Here is a 16746-nt window from a genome sequence, read left to right as displayed (position 1 = left end):
GTTTGGATTTTATTCCATGGTCAGTGGGACACCACTGAGGGTTTTGAACAAGGGCACAGCCAGATCTGTAGCTGCCAGCTTCAAATTGTACATTGTTGAAAAGTTTCTTTTCAATGGAAATACGTTTTCTTTGTATTTTATAGACTCGACCAGAGGGCTACCATTTGGTCAAAGGACACTTTTGAGACTCGGCAAGAGTTAAATGAGGTAGGTGTCATCATTATTAGTTGTATGAACATGAATTAGCTAATCACGAAATGTATTATTCTTTTTCCTAGTATAAGGAATTCTTTCTGATTAAAACTTTAAGTGTTTTTACTCTTAAGTGAATTTGTTTTTCCTGTAGCTCTTTGGATAATGTTTTTCCTCATTCTGGAGCAAATATATTTAAAATATTATCTGCAAGATTGCTCACTGTATCTTGGACATAAACCAAGTCCAGTAGTCATTAAAAATTTTTTTTAACGTTTATTCATTTTTGAGAGACACAGAGAGATGGAGCGTAAGCGGGGGAGGAGCAAAGAGAGAGAGAGAGAGGGAGAGAGAGACAGAATGTGAAGCAGGCTCCAGGCTCTGAGCCATCAGCACATTGCCCAATGTGGGGCTCGAACTCACTGACTGGGAGATCATGACCTGAGTTGAAGTCAGATGTCCAACCGACTGAGCCACCCAAGCTCCAGTGGTCATTTTATTACACTCTTTTCAACTTTGCATTAGGATTGTATAATCATGGCTATGGCAGTTCCATTTGTAGAATTTTCTCTTAATTTTATTCTCCCTCTATTTCTAATGGCAAATATAATCATGCTTACTATTTATCCATGGAGTATAATATAGTTTGGTGTTTGCAGTATGGTCTTCTTAGTATGCTTTGAAACATTGAAGTCCTGTTTTCCACTCCAAATGGTTTCTCACCAAACCAGACATCACTATGTTAATGTTTGTTCTAAATTTTCTTTGAAATAGATAATTTAATCCTCCTGCTGGAAATCAATATAACATAATTAGGATCCGTTATTCTGAATGCCTTGGCTTAAGGCCTTGGTTTGAAATACCGTCTCGTTTCCCTGCCCTCATTTTATAATTAAGGAGCAGTGGGTGGTATATCTGATTAGGACTACAGCAAAAGGAATGAAAAGACTGGATGCTCAGATGCCAGGAAGAGATGATGGACTTGAGGCATACTGTTTATAAGTCATTTGAAGATTGATCTTTTCTCCCCCTCCAATAAAAAAGTAATTAGCTAAATTTAGGGGATTTTCTTTTTCTTTTTTTTTACTTTAGAATTTGGCAGAAATGAATAGACAAAGGTAAACTAGATGATTGATTAAATTAAGTTAGATAAATAACTAAAGTTGTGGAAAATGACCTAAAGTTAACAACATAGAACACTGCTTGTTATTTATTTGTGCATAGAGACAGCCTTCACATTCCACAATCTCACTCATGGTAACAAGAGTGACAAAGAGTTTAAGAAAAAAGAGGCAAGAGCCTGAATCAATGAATGCATTGTGAACAAGTAAAATGCTAGCTGTAAAGAAGCATTGATGTGTTTTGACATAAGTGAGTAGAAAAATGAAGTGATTGTAAGAGTCAACTTGTGATAGGTTTCAAGTATTTGCGAGAAACTCAGATTTATGAGCTGGAAATCCATGAGAATGCTGAGATTACTTGGGCATTCCAAAATCACAGCTGCAAAAAGCTCTATTTGAAATTTGTTTTCCTGTATTTGTTTGCTGTATTGTATTGGCAAATTTCATGAAATGTGCTAATTCACTGCTCTGGGATTAGACGGGTGCAAGAGCATTGAATGGAGTCATGATTTCAAAAGAGGAGGCAACACCCTATTTTAAATGTGTGCTCTTCCATGATAAGGTGGTGCTGCTGATCTGCCCTGGTTGATAAGATTCAGTGTGTGTTCAAAGTGGTTTTGTTCCAGTCAGGGGGCAAACTATGTGGGGTATGTACAGATCCACATCCTTTCATGCAGTTTCTGTTGTGACTGAAATTTGGGGGCCAGAGGAAACCTTAGAAAAACTTGAATAGAGACAGTATGAGTGGATCCAAGCCCATGCAGGGAGAGTTAATATCATTGAAGGAGACATCCTACAGAGTGGAAATATATTTAACTGGGTTTTCCCCAGCATTTCCCAAATGTATGGAAAACCAAATTATTTTATGGAAGAAGTCCATAACATAACATTTCTTTAGGCAACAGAGTCCTGTGGAACACAGGTGGGAAATGCTGCTTTAGTATTTTTTAAAAATTTTTTAATGTTTATTTTTGAGAGAGAGTGAGAGAGCACAAGTGGGGGAGGGGAAGATTGAGAGGGAGACACAGAATCTGAAGCAGGCTCCAGGCTCTGAGCTGTCAGCACAGAGCCCAACGCAAGGCTCAAACCCACAAGCCATGACGTCATGACCTGAGCCGAAGTCAGACGCTTAACTGACTGAGCCACCCAGGCACCTCTAGTATTTTTAATTGAAATGGAAAATATGTATAGAATAGTGTGTATATCCCAAATGTACAGCTGGATAAATTCTCATAAAGTGTGTAACTAGCACCTAGATTAAGAAACACTATTATTAGCATCCCAGACACCCCTTAGTAATTCCTTCCAGTCACTACTTTCCAATTAGGATAACTATTCTTCAGACTGAAATAAATTTGTTTTGTCTATTATTGAGCTTTTCACAAATGCACTTTTCACAAATGCACAAATGCACAATAAATGTATGTACTTTTTTGTGTCTGGTTTCATTTACTCAGTATTGTGCTTCTGAGATTCATACATATTTAGGTATGTAGTTTAAGTTTTCATTCTCCTTGCTGTAACCCATTGTATGTTTTTTTTCCTCTAGTTTTTGACTATTATGATAAGTTGTTACTGAGAATAATTTGTTTTAATGAGTTGTGGTTTGGTCTCTGAACAAGTGACTTTTTATACAAGTATTCCTTCCATCTGTAAAAGAAATACAAGGTGGAATTTTTGTTATGTGAGCTCTCTTCATTGCTCTATTTCTTTCTTGTATTTATTTACCACTGCCCCCTTCTGTACCACACACATACAGCTATCTAGTTTTGTAAAAAGAACCCACCAGTTCCGTATCTGTTTTCCTTCTTCATCCCAATTGCAAATCTAAAGTCAAAAGAGTTTCTTGAGTTTCATGAGAAGATGGTCCACAAATATTTTCCAGACATTTCCATAGACCCTAAAGTTTTATATATAATATATATTGAAGGAGACATCCTATAGAGTGGAAATACATTTAACTGGTTATTATATATATATATATATATATATATATATATATATATATATATGATAAAAATTTTAAGATGCTACGTATGTGCTTTATTTATATTTTCCCCAAATTTCATCTGGCAATTTACTTCTACTTTTTGAACTTTTTAATTATACTTTCTCTGTCACAGATAGATGGGGCTCAGCTATATTTTGGTTCCAGAACTGGTACTTGACCCAAGGTGTCCTTTACTCAGTGATACATGTGTGATAAATCTACATATAAGCATCTGTCTCTGGGTGTATTCCCCTACTTTCCCAGTGAACTGGAAAACTCACTCACTTATTATTTCCAGTTGGCATGAATATAGATTTGATTGTAGCTAGTCTCATTTTTGTTAAGTGAGTCTCAAGCTACCAGTCTTTGACCTTGGGTCTCTTGATAAGACTTGTATCTTCATCCTATGAGTTTTAGTGTCTCTGAGACTATGTGATAGGAGTTTATAGCTGAAAAACTGAGTAAGTCTCCCTGTTGCCATTGACCTGGACTGTCAGATTCTTCATGTGTAAGACATCAAGAGGTTTTATTTTTTGGAGTCTTCTGGATCCTGCTTGGAAAGTATTCTAGACTTGAGATCTATCCACTACCCATGTCTCATCCATCTTAATCCTTGGTTTTAATTATTCCTCCATGTCCATATAATTGACAAGCACTCAGTAGATCAAAAAATTGAAGGATAAAATGAGAACAAATATTATTTTCCTTCTCTACATATTACTAAATCCTCTTCCTGGCTGGCTTCAGTTCCAATTAGAAAAATAGCAGATGCATAAAGAAAACTAATGGATCTCCCCTTCCCTGAGAAAGCATGCCATATTGTGTCTTCAAACGACTTTTTCTATTATAGACCACAGATAATAAAGCATCACATCAACTTATTTTAGTTTTTCATTTGGAAAATTGAGGCCGGAAGTAGTTTTTTTTTAATTTTTTAAAAATGTTTACTTATTTATTGAAGGAGAGAGAGGTAGAGTGTGAGTGAGTAGGGGAGGGGTAGAGAGAGAGGGAGACACAGAATCCAAAGCAGGCTCCAGGCTCTGAGCTGTCAGCACAGAGCCTGACGTGGGGCTCAAACTCATGAACTGTGAGATCATGACCTGAGCCAAAGTCAGACACTTAATCGACTGAGCCACCCAGGCACTCTGGCAATAAGTTTTGGATTGGGTTAACTTAAGAGCCCTTTCAGTTTTAACATTTATTGATTCTCTCCCCCTCCAACCCCCATTTTTATTCATTTTCCCAATGCTTGAAGGCCTAGTTTGGGGAGCATATATTAGATCTTCTCTGTTCCTTTCTTTCCTTTCATTCTTCTTTCACCATAAATTGGCTTTCTTCAGTGATATGCTTGGATTCCTTTCCCTTGTTTTTTGCATATCTATTACTATATTTGATTTGTGGTTACCGTTAGGTTTGTATGTGACATCTGCATATAGCAGTCTATATTAAGTTGATGGTCACTTAAGTTTGAACCCATTCTTTACTTCTCTCCTCCCATGTTTTAGGTATATGGTGTCATACTTTACATCCTTTTATTTTGTGAGTCCCTTGACTAACATTTATGGATATACTTATTTTTATTGCTTTTCTACCTCCTACTTTTCTTACACTTACTTATGCTCTTTCCATACACAGAGTCCCCCTTTCACATTTCTTGTAGGGCTGGTTTAGTGATCATAAACTCCTTTAGCTTTTGTTTTTCTGAGAAACTCTTTATCTCTCCTTCTATTCAGAATGATAGCCTTGCTGGATAGAATATTCTTGACTGAAGATTTTTACCATTCAGCACTTTGAATATACCATGCCACTCTCTTCTGGACCGTGAAGTTTTTTCTGAAAAATCTGCTGATAGCCTTTTGGGGTTTCCCTTGTATGTAACTGTCTTCTTTTGTCTTGCTACTTTTAAAATTCTCTGTTTATCACTACTCTTTACCATCTTAATTACTATGTGTCTTGATGTGGACCTCCTTGGGTTGATTTTGTTGGGGGCTCTCTGTGCATATCTGGATCTGGATATCGGTTTCTTTCTCCAGATTAGGGAGATTTTCAGCTATTATTTCTTCAAACAAATTTTCCACTCCCTTTTCTCTCTCTTTTTCTTCTGAGATCCCCATGATGTGAATGTTATTGCACTTGATGGAATTGCTGAGTTCCCTAAATCTATTCTCATTTTGCATAATTCTTTTTCTCTCATCTGCTCAGCTTGATTACTTTCCATTTCTCTGTCCTCCAGATCACTAATTCATTCTTCTGCTTCTTCTAGCCTGCTATTTATTCCACCTATTGTATTTTTAGTTTATTGAGTTCATCTCTGATCAGTTCTTTTTTATTTTCTATCTCTTTGTTAAGGATCTCACTGAGGTACTCCACTCTTCATAAGTCCAGTGAGTATCTTTATGACCATTACTTTAAATTCTCTAGCAGGCATATTACTTACCTCCATTTAGCTTCAGTCTCTTACTGTGGTTTGGTCCTGTTCTTTCATTTGGGACATATTCCTCTGTCTCCTTATTTTGTCTAACTTCCTGTGGCTTTTTCTCTGTGTTAGGAAAGTTATCTGTCTCCTGCTCTTGAAAACAGTGGGTGGGGTGTGCATTTTTTAACAAGAGAGTACTTGCCCTTTTCCAGAAGCGATGCAGCCATTGTTGAGACTGGGCCAGCTGGGGCCACTGCAAAATGTGCAAGGGTTGGGTCGGTGCAGTGCCCATAAATTTTACATGATGGCCCTCTTCCACAGGGGACATGCCATTGCTGCCAGGACCAGTGCCAGCTAGAGCCTGATCCACAAAGTGCACATGGACAGGGCACTCAGTTTTAACAAAGTGTGTGTATCCTTATAGGAGGTGACCTGCCAACACTACAGCTCAGTCAAAGCCTTGCAAAGCATGCTGTCTGAAGACATGTTGTTGGTAAGGTTTGCACCAGTCTTCTAGGAAAGAGGACTTACAGTCCCAGGACTGAGGCAGGCCAGGCTGGAGGGGGAAGGGCATAGTGTAAGCAAGTTAGGTAGCAAATGTTGGCAGCACTGCCCTGGTTCCCACAGATGGCCATGTGTTTATCCTGGGACCAGGGGAGGGAAACGGCACCTGCTAGCTTCTTTGTTCCTAGAGGAGTCTTCTAGCAAATTCTGTACTCTGGAACCTGCAGTTAGTAAATATCTCTCCCTCCCGTATGCCCTGGGCATTTTTCAAACTGCTGCTTCTATCCTATATATTTCCATGGGTTATTTGTTGTGCCACCTCTTTAAGGGTAGGACTCAGTTTTCTGTTGCCCTCTTGGCTCTCTCAAAGCTGAGCCTGCTGATTTTTAAAGTTCCAGGCTTTAAGCTCTGCTAGTTGTAAGAACTCACAAAATTTGGCCCCTCTGGTTTTCAAAGTTAAATGTTATAGGTATTTGTTTTCCCCATGCAGGCTCCCTGGTGTGAGCATCTGTTTCTCTTCTCCCTCCATATCTGTGGCTCCCTTCTATAGGCAGCCACAGCTTGTTTAACACCCCACTGTATTTGTGCCCTTCTTACCCCCTTCCATGTGACCTTTTTACTACATTTAGTTGTGAAGTTTGTTTGCCAGTTTTGGGATCATTTCCTGGGCTATTTACACTGATAATGTAAGTGTCTAGTATCTGTAGGGTGAGGTGAACTTAGGGTCCTTCTACTCTCCAATCGTCCCTGGAAGTCCTCTGGGGAGAAAACAATAAAAAGTGTTATAAAAATGCCATAATCACTTAATTTAATTATTTATAAATTTTGTACAAGAATAAGAGATGCTACATGATCAAAGGTGAAGAATTGAGGTCAATTTAGCTGAAATAGTACAGCCTAAGGAACATACTGAAATTCTAGTCAATTTGGACTTTCTGCCATTATACTTGCCTAACCCAGTTCTTCTGTTATCATCTTACAGAAGGAAGTGGTCACTTCAAAAAATGTCCATGACTTCTGTGCTCAGGAAAAAGTGTTTTATTTTCTTATCTGATAAATACTTTGAAGGTATTCTGCACTTAACTTGTGGATAAAGCAAGTTTCTGCTGAGTGAATAAGAGTTTGTTTCTATTTCACTTTTTGCCTGGAATTCCAAGGTCCTAGAGGTAAGGTCAGCTACAAGCCAATGGGCACTGGAAGAAAAAATTGACTTTAATTGCTCTTACGTGGATTCCTTATTTCCTTTCCCTCTGAGGCTTGTTGGCTATAAAACTATCTTACACTGTCATGGGCCAATGTAGAGTTAACCTCTCTAGGCCTAAGGAACCAGTTTATAAATCTGAAGAAAAAAATCTTGCCATTGGTTAATGTTTACCAAAAAGATATATGTTAAGCACAAAGAAGCAGCTATTCAACATTGGAATTAGAAAACAAATACATGCCACCTTAGTCTTTTGCCTACAATAAGCCCTACAACTTTATTCTGAGAATTTCAAGGTAAGTAAGTCTTAAAGGGTAATTGAAGGAAATATTTCTAGCCTTTTTTGTGTCCCCAGAATCAAACTTTGGAGACATATAATTCCTACCAAGTAAGGAGTCCAAGTGAAATGACTGACTGTTAAAGCACAGAAGAACCTATAACCTTAATATAATTAAAAGACTAGAATAAGTTTACGTATAGGGTAAGGTAGAAAAGATGGAAGATATGGAGAATGTTCTTAGACAGTTTGAGATCCTGGAAGTTTAAGGCAACATGCTGAGATGCCAGCCATGGCTAAATGGAGTTGACATTATGCTTGAAGGGGCTGAGGAATTATGGGGACAGATATTAGCATGGCTATCATTCTGACATTGAAGTAACTGAATATAAAAGGGGCCTCTTATGGAAAGGAAGAAACTAACCCAAATGAAAATCAATGAAGCATGTATATCTAGATCATGGGATGTATTTATAGGAGAAAAGAAATCGATAACTAATAGTAAATGTCAAAATGGTAGTGTTAATATATCCTTTGTACCCTATTTAGCTCTTTCTAACTCTGTGGAGAGTAGGAAAAGGAAATGCCCTCTGAAAGTAGAGAAAATTCTAGTCACATTATGTCAACTTTTCTAATTGAAAGAATAGTCACACTGGCTATGCCATTTTACCTGGTAACCAGTAAAACCTAGTATATCTGAAAGAAACCAACAATCACAAGTTCTTTGATACCATATTGGACTCCTTTTATGAGTCCTTACAAAAAGAGTGTAATAGAATCTTTTTAATGCAATAAATATTCTGAAGTGCAGTACTATTCTGAAGATTCCATCAGGAGTCCACTGAGTTTACAGAATAGAGTTGGAATATTTTAGGTGTTAATTGACTGTACAGGGCATCCTAGAGATGTGTTCTATACCTATGGCTGCTTTGAAGTTTAGTTTTGACCTTATCAAAAATAGCTGGGACATTTATAGATTTGTTTGTGGTATCATCACTCTCAGTGACTGGCAAAAAACTAGAGGAAGAAAAAAATGCCCAAAGTGCAATTGGATTCAGTCTTGTCTTGTGCTACGGCCTGACTGAATTTCTACCATAAAGAAACAATATCTTTAGGAGTGCCATTGGAATTTTCAAGAAGGGGCTGTGTTATAAGAAACAAGTGTAATAAATTGTTCACATGCAGCAAATGTTCCATAATGACCTAACATCAATAATAAGTTCTTATTTCACAAAGTGGACATCTATTTTACATAGCTTGCCGTGAAAGAGATCATTTATCTACCAGAAACCAGTATGAAAAATTCACAACTCTTTTACATCAGTACTGTTGTTACTCTTTGTTTGTTGAGTTATGCTAGTCAAAATAACTCGACATTAGCCTCAACATTAAAGATACCTGCCTGTTTACAGTCTATGAAGAATCCTTTAATACTTTAATTTTATTAAAAGTAGACCAATTTTCACATTTGTAGTGCTCCTTTCTGAGCCTATATGCATGTGTCTATACGTGTGTCTCCATGCAAATAATTTAATTGTCTTTTTATTACCATCCAAAGGTTAGTATATAGATATTTTGGCCTCAAGTTGTATCAGACCTCAAGGTGGTACTTACTGTTTCATTTGAAATGTTTCTCCCTCAAAATTGTTTTAATTTTGAGAAAATAATATAATAAGAGGCTGCTTTAGGCCTTTGATACTCTTCAGTTAGCTGAATGGTATTATTTCTGAAGGAATAATAATCAGCTGTATTTTTCTATTAAAATGCAAATCTAGACTATAGGGGTTGGCCATAGTTCAGAATTAATTGAATATTTTCCTCTTTTTTATATTTTTTTCAAGTATCTGGGATTTTTTTTCCCTTGTGGCTTAAAGTCAATTCAACATGGCTTTAATATTAACAGAATTTTATTGACTTACACAGTGGGAACTTTTAGGATCAGGATAGGCTCCATGCATGGCTAGATCCAGGGATTAAAAACTTGTCATGTAGATGGCATCTCTTTCCATCTCTTATCTCTGCTTTCCTATACTGGCTTTATTTTTAGATTGACCTCTCTCTAGGGACATTATTCTTACAGCTAGCAATTCCAGTGTATATTAGTTTTTTATTACTGTGTATCAAATTAACAAAAGCTTACTGGTTTTGAAGGCCTATTTATTAGCTCATAGTTATGTAGGTCATAAATCTGGGTGGATTCACTTGGATTCTCTGCTCAAGTTCTCATAAAACTGAAATGAAGCATTGGCTACAATAGGTTCTTATCTGGAGATTCTGAAGAAGTTTCCATGTCCAAGTTCATTCAGGTTGTTGCTTCAATTTACTTTTTCAGGGTTGTAGGATTATGGTCCCTGTTTCCATGCTAATCATCAGCTGAGGGCAGCTTTCAGATTTTAGAGGTTACCTGCATTCCTTCTCACATGACTGCCTTCATCACTGAGCCACCAACATCAACAGCACACCAAATCCTTCTGTGCTTCAAATTTCTCTGATGTTGTCTTTTGCTGCCAGCTGGAAGAAACTACCTGCCTTAAAGGGCTCACCTGATTGGGTGATAATCTCTATATCTTTGGTCAACTGAGTTAAGATTTAATTAAATCTGCAAAATCCCTCATAGCAGCACCCAGATTAGTATTTGAATAATGAGGGTACATGAATCTTGGGCCATTCACAGAGTAAAAGGGTAGAAAGTCCTAACTTCAGTTTCATTTAAGTAGGTTGGGGCATGGAGCTTCTGGCTGAACCAGTCACTATGACCTTGAGGTATGGAATTAACTGATTGGCTAGATGTAGACTATATTTCCCACTTTAGATCTTGGAGTGCTGTCATCAGAAGGTGTATAAATGGATGCTGGACTGCATAATACTCGTCTCTGAAACATGGTATCCAATGTAATTTTCCTGTGTGCTGGACTACTTAAGGATGTCATTTGGAAATTTTTTGGTATGGTTTTCTGAGTTGAGATAAAGTGACCTTGCTTCCTTACCAAGGTTTCTTCCTCAGCTGGCACAGTGTCCTATTATCATTTAATTTCAGACAATTTCTTGTCAGTTGTCAATGAGGACATCCTGTAGCCAACATGTTCTTAGTTGCAGTTGCATGAACGACACAGCAAAGAAACTCAGAACAGTTTCCAGGCTGGTTTAATCTGTCCTGCCATTCAGAGGCAACTATCCATCCTGGCTTTTTGTTTCTGGGAGAATCAGATCTAAGGTCCTCACTCTCAGGAGAATCCTTAGATGCTGGCATAAAAGGCAGAAGCTATGCCAACAATTGCCTATATTCTTCCTCATCTGAGAATTAAAAAAACTACAGAGGTGTTGAGCTGAGCAGAGGAGTTGTGGTAACCCCTACCATAGCTGATCGACCTGTGTTTGTTATTTGTCTACTGGCCTTCCCCATCTGCCACACTCCACTAGAGTTTTGTCCCATTGGCTCCTGCTCTTTCTTCTGCTATACTCTCATGATTCTTCTCCTTGTTGCTCATTCTTTCGTTTAATTCTCTTCATACTACTAGTTTTTTGCTCTCTCATGGAAAACTAGAGCAGGCTGTGTCTACTGCAGTGACTCTCAGGTGTGCTGTAGTTTTTACTGCTTCATAGAAAAAAAAAAGAAAGAAAAAAAAAACCAAGAACAATGCAGTGAGTTTTTCCATAAAGCTGGATGCTTTTATTTAGAGATTGGTCTTTTATTTAGAGATTGGTCTAAAATTTCCATTTTCTGATGAGATGATGGGAAGGGTTTATTTGTTTATTTGTTTTCCCACATGCTCTTACTCGGCAGGATATAAAGCTGACAGCTATATATATATATTCCCCTGACCCCTAATAGCTTTAAAAAATATTTCTGCTCATTCTAAGACTGAAATTTTGCCTTAAAGCTATGACTTTTTTGAATATTTTCTCTAAGGAGTAATTCTTTCTTTTAACAGTGTTTATTTAGAAGCAACTATGTACCAAGCTCTGGATCTGGTACTAGAATGGAGTGTGGAGCTGCAGTAGAAGAATGAAATTTGTAATCTCCACTTTCCAGGGAGATAGAAATACACATCAACTTAATATCCTATAGTCTGGCCTTGCTAGTGTTGGTATATTTTGATTTTTTAAGATATTATTGGCTTTCTTAGGGCTATAAAAATCAGATTTTAAAACAGGTAGATGATTTTTTTTTTGGTTTTCTAAAAAAAATTCATATTTGAGGAAATAACTAATACTTTCCAGTGTGACCTGCCACCTTTAAGGCATAGATAGGTAGTGTTTTTCATCTGACATGTGATTTTATGATTTTTAGTGGAATAGTTATTGATCTCTAATATTCATTGAATTTTAGAAATTGAAGTGGTTAAGGTAGTGGCATCAGGAAAAACGAGGGGCCTAAAGCCCAGCATAGTTGTATGGTTTGCCCAGGGACACAGAATAAGCCAGTGGTAGATTTATGATTAAAAGCTCCTATGGGGCCAGTACTGTGCCATGTTTTACTGAGTTTAGTTTTTCTTCTTTTTTTTAACTGAACTATAATGGACATACAGCATTATAGTAGTTTCAGATGTACAATGTAATTATTTGGCACTTGTACACCCTAAAAAATGTTCATCACAAGCGATGTAGTCTGTTACCATAAATAGTTACAAAAAATTTTTTCTTGTGATGACAATTTTCAGGATACATCTCCCAGCAACCTTCAAATATGCACTACAGTACAGTTGGCTATAGTCACTATGCTGCACCCTGCATCTCCATAACCCATTAATTTCACAACTGGGAGTCTGTACCTTCTGATCCCCTTCAGCCATTTTGCTCACCCCTAAATCCCCCAACAGAGTGGCAACCACCACTCTGTTCTCCCTATCAATTAGTTTTGTCTTCTTTGTAGATTTCCCATGTAAGTGAGATCATATGGTATTTATCTGACTTATTTCACTTAGAATAATACTTTCAAGGGCCATCTATGTTGTTGCAATTTCATTTTCATTCATTCATTCATTTTTGTTTTAATTCCAGTGTAGTCAACAGACAGTGTAGTATTAGTTTCAGTTGTATAATACAGTGATTCAACAATTTCATGTATTACTCAGAACTCATCAAGATAAGTGTATTCTTGATGGATATGTAGGCTCTTTCGATAATTTTACTATTGTTGAGAGTGCTGCTGTAAACATTAGGGTACATGTGCCCCTATGCATCATCACTCCTATATCCCTTGGGTAAATTCCTAGCAGTGAATGGGTAAAGAAGAAGTGGTTTATATATACAATGGAATACTACTTGGCAATGAGAAAGAATGAAATCCTGCCATTTGCAGCAACGTGGATGGGACTGGAGGGTTCACTTGTGCTAAGTGAAATAAATCACTGAGAGAAAGACAGATGTATCATATGTTTTCATTTATATGTGGATCTTGAGAAACGTAACAGAAAACCATGGGGGAATGGAAGGGGGAATAAAAAGTTACAGAGAGGGAGGGAGGCAAATACAGAGAACAAACTGAGGGTTGATGCGGGGTGGGGGAAAGGGGAAAGTGGGTGATGAGCATTGAGGACGGCACTTGTTGGGATGAGCACTGGGTGTTGTATGGAAGCCAATTTGACAATTAAATAGATTAATATTAAATAGATAGATAGATAGATAGATAAAGTGTATTCTTAATTCTCAAGATTTTATTCTTTTTTATGTCTGAGTAGTATTCCATATTTGGTCTATACACATAATCATATCTCCTTTATCCTTTCTTTTTTTTTTTTATATATGAAATTTATTGTCAAATTGGTTTCCATACAACACCCAGTGCTCATCCCAAAAGGTGCCCTCCTCAGTATCCATCACCCACCCTCTCCTCCCTCCCACCCCCCATCAACCCTTAGTTTGTTCTCAGTTCTCAACAGTCTCTTATGCTTTGGCTCTCTCCCACTCTAACCTCTTTTTTTCTTTTTTCCCCTCCCCCATGGGTTTCTCTTAAGTTTCTCAGGATCCACATAAGAGTGAAACCATATGGTATCTGTCTTTCTCTGTATGGCTTATTTCACTTAGCATCACACTCTCCAGTTCCATCCACGTTGCTACAAAAGGCCATATTTCATTTTTTCTCATTGCCACGTAGTACTCCATTGTGTATATAAACCACAATTTCTTTATCCATTCATCAGTTGATGGACATTTAGGCTCTTTCCAAAATTTGGCTATTGTTGAGAGTGCTGCTATGAACATTGGGGTACAAGTGCCCCTATGCATCAGTACTCCTGTGTCCCTTGGATAAATTCCTAGCAGTGCTATTGCTGGGTCATAGGGTAGGTCTATTTTTAATTTTCTGAGGAACCTCCACACTGCTTTCCAGAGCGGCTGCACCAATTTGCATTCCCACCAACAGTGCAAGAGGGTTCCCGTTTCTCCACATCCTCTCCAGCATCTATAGTCTACTGATTTGTTCATTTTGGCCACTCTGACTGGCGTGAGGTGATACCTGAGTGTGGTTTTGATTTGTATTTCCCTGATAAGGAGCGACGCTGAACATCTTTTCATGTGCCTGTTGGCCATCCGGATGTCTTCTTTAGACAAGTGTCTATTCATGTATTCTGCCCATTTCTTCACTGGGTTATTTGCTTTTCAGGTGTGGAGTTTGGTGAGCTCTTTATAGATTTTGGATACTAGCCCTTTGTCCGATATGTCATTTGCAAATATCTTTTCCCATTCCGTGGGTTGCCTTTTAGTTTTGTTGGTTGTTTCCTTTGCTGTGCAGAAGCTTTGTATCTTCGTAAGGTCCCAGTAATTCACTTTTGCTTTTAATTCCCTTGCCTTTGGGGATGTGTCGAGTAAGAGATTGCTACGGCTGAGGTCAGAGAGGTCTTTTCCTGCTTTCTCCTCTAAGGTTTTGATGGTTTCCTGTCTCACATTCAGGTCCTTTATCCATTTTGAGTTTATTTTTGTGAATGGTGTGAGAAAGTGGTCTAGTTTCAACCTTCTGCATGTTGCTGTCCAGTTCTCCCAGCACCATTAGTTAAAGAGAATGTCTTTTTTCCATTGGATGTTCTTCTCTGCTTTGTCAAAGATGAGTTGGCCATACGTTTGTGGGTCTAGTTCTGGGGTTTCTATTCTATTCCATTGGTCTATGTGTCTGTTTTTGTGCCAATACCATGCTGTCTTGATGATGACAGCTTTGTAGTAGAGGCTAAAGTCTGGGATTGTGATGCCTCCTGCTTTGGTCTTCTTCTTCAAAATTCCTTTGGCTATTCGGGGCCTTTTGTGGTTCCATATGAATTTTAGGATTGCTTGTTCTAGTTTCGAGAAGAATGCTGGTGCAATTTTGATTGGGATTGCATTGAATGTGTAGATAGCTTTGGGTAGTATTGACATTTTGACAATATTTATTCTTCCAATCCATGAGCAGGGAATGTCTTTCCATTTCTTTAAATCTTCTTCAATTACCTTCATAAGCTTTCTATAGTTTTCAGCATACAGATCCTTTACATCTTTGGTTAGATTTATTCCTAGGTATTTTATGCTTCTTGGTGCAATTGTGAATGGGATCAGTTTCTTTATTTGTCTTTCTGTTGCTTCATTGTTAGTGTATAAGAATGCAACTGATTTCTGTACATTGATTTTGTATCCTGCAACTTTGCTGAATTCATGTATCAGTTCTAGCAGACTTTTGGTGGAGTCTATCGGATTTTCCATGTATAATATCATGTCATCTGCAAAGAGCAAAAGCTTGACTTCATCTTTGCCAATTTTGACGCCTTTGATTTCCTTTTGTTGTCTGATTGCTGTTGCTAGAACTTCCAGCACTATGTTAAACAACAGCGGTGAGAGTGGGCATCCCTGTCGTGTTCCTGATCTCAGGGAAAAAGCTCTCAGTTTTTCCCCGTTGAGGATGATGTTAGCTGTGGGCTTTTCATAAATGGCTTTTATGATCTTTAAGTATGTTCCTTCTATCCCGACTTTCTCAAGAGTTTTTATTAAGAAAGGGTGCTGGATTTTGTCAAAGGCCTTTTCTGCATCGATTGACAGGATCATATGGTTCTTCTCTTTTTTTTTTGTGAATGTGATGTATCACGTTGATTGATTTGCGAATGTTGAACCAGCCCTGCATCCCAGGAATGAATCCCACTTGATCATGGTGAATAATTCTTTTTATATGCCGTTGAATTCGATTTGCTAGTATCTTATTGAGAATTTTTGCATCCATATTCATCAGGGATATTGGCCTGTAGTTCTCTTTTTTTACTGGGTCTCTGTCTGGTTTAGGAATCAAAGTAATACTGGCTTCATAGAATGAGTCTGGAAGTTTTCCTTCCCTTTCTATTTCTTGGAATAGCTTGAGAAGGATAGGTATTATCTCTGCTTTAAACGTCTGGTAGAACTCCCCTGGGAAGCCAGCTGGTCCTGGACTCTTATTTGTTGGGAGATTTTTGATAACCGATTCAATTTCTTCGCTGGTGATGGGTCTGTTCAAGCTTTCTATTTCCTCCTGATTGAGTTTTGGAAGAGTGTGGGTGTTCAGGAATTTGTCCATTTCATCCAGGTTGTCCAATTTGTTGGCATATAATTTTTCATAGTATTCCCCGAGAATTGTTTGTATCTCTGAGGGATTGGTTGTAATAATTCCATTTTCATTCCTGATTTTATCTATTTGGGTCATCTCCCTTTTCTTTTTGAGAAGCCTGGCTAGAGGTTTGTCAATTTTGTTTATTTTTTCAAAAAACCAACTCTTGGTTTCGTTGATCTGCTCTACAGTTTTTTTAGATTCTATATTGTTTATTTCTGCTCTGATCTTTATTATTTCTCTTCTTCTGCTGGGTTTAGGCTGCCTTTGCTGTGCTGCTTCTATTTCCTTTAGGTGTGCTGTTAGATTTTGTATTTGGGATTTTTCTTGTTTCTTGAGATAGGCCTGGATTGCAATGTATTTTCCTCTCAGGACTGCCTTCGCTGCGTCCCAAAGCGTTTGGATTGTTGTATTTTCATTTTCGTTTGTTTCCATATATTTTTTAATTTCTTCTCTAATGCCTGGTTGACCCACTCATTCGTTAGTAGGGTGTTCTTTAACCTCCATGC

The 16746-nt window shown here is 37.8% G+C and overlaps 1 protein-coding gene across 4 annotated transcripts in view; it reads left to right on the top strand.

Moving 5' to 3' along the window:
* The window catches only part of FAM13C (family with sequence similarity 13 member C), a 169089-nt gene that overhangs the window by 78363 nt on the left and 73980 nt on the right, over positions 1 to 16746 (top strand). For all 4 annotated transcript variants that reach the window (XM_086679752.1, XM_086679753.1, XM_025917976.2 and 1 more), the window contains one exon: positions 144 to 207. In XM_086679752.1, the coding sequence (XP_086535878.1) occupies positions 144 to 207 (64 nt within the window). The remainder of the gene's footprint in view (positions 1 to 143; positions 208 to 16746) is intronic.

Source organism: Puma concolor, chromosome D2, assembly GCF_028749965.1.
Source record: "Puma concolor isolate L17-30 chromosome D2, mPumCon1.1.hap2, whole genome shotgun sequence".
NCBI classification, from domain to species: domain Eukaryota; kingdom Metazoa; phylum Chordata; class Mammalia; order Carnivora; family Felidae; genus Puma; species Puma concolor.
Note: the sequence above shows the minus strand (reverse complement) of the source record. Positions and strands in the feature narration are given on the sequence as shown.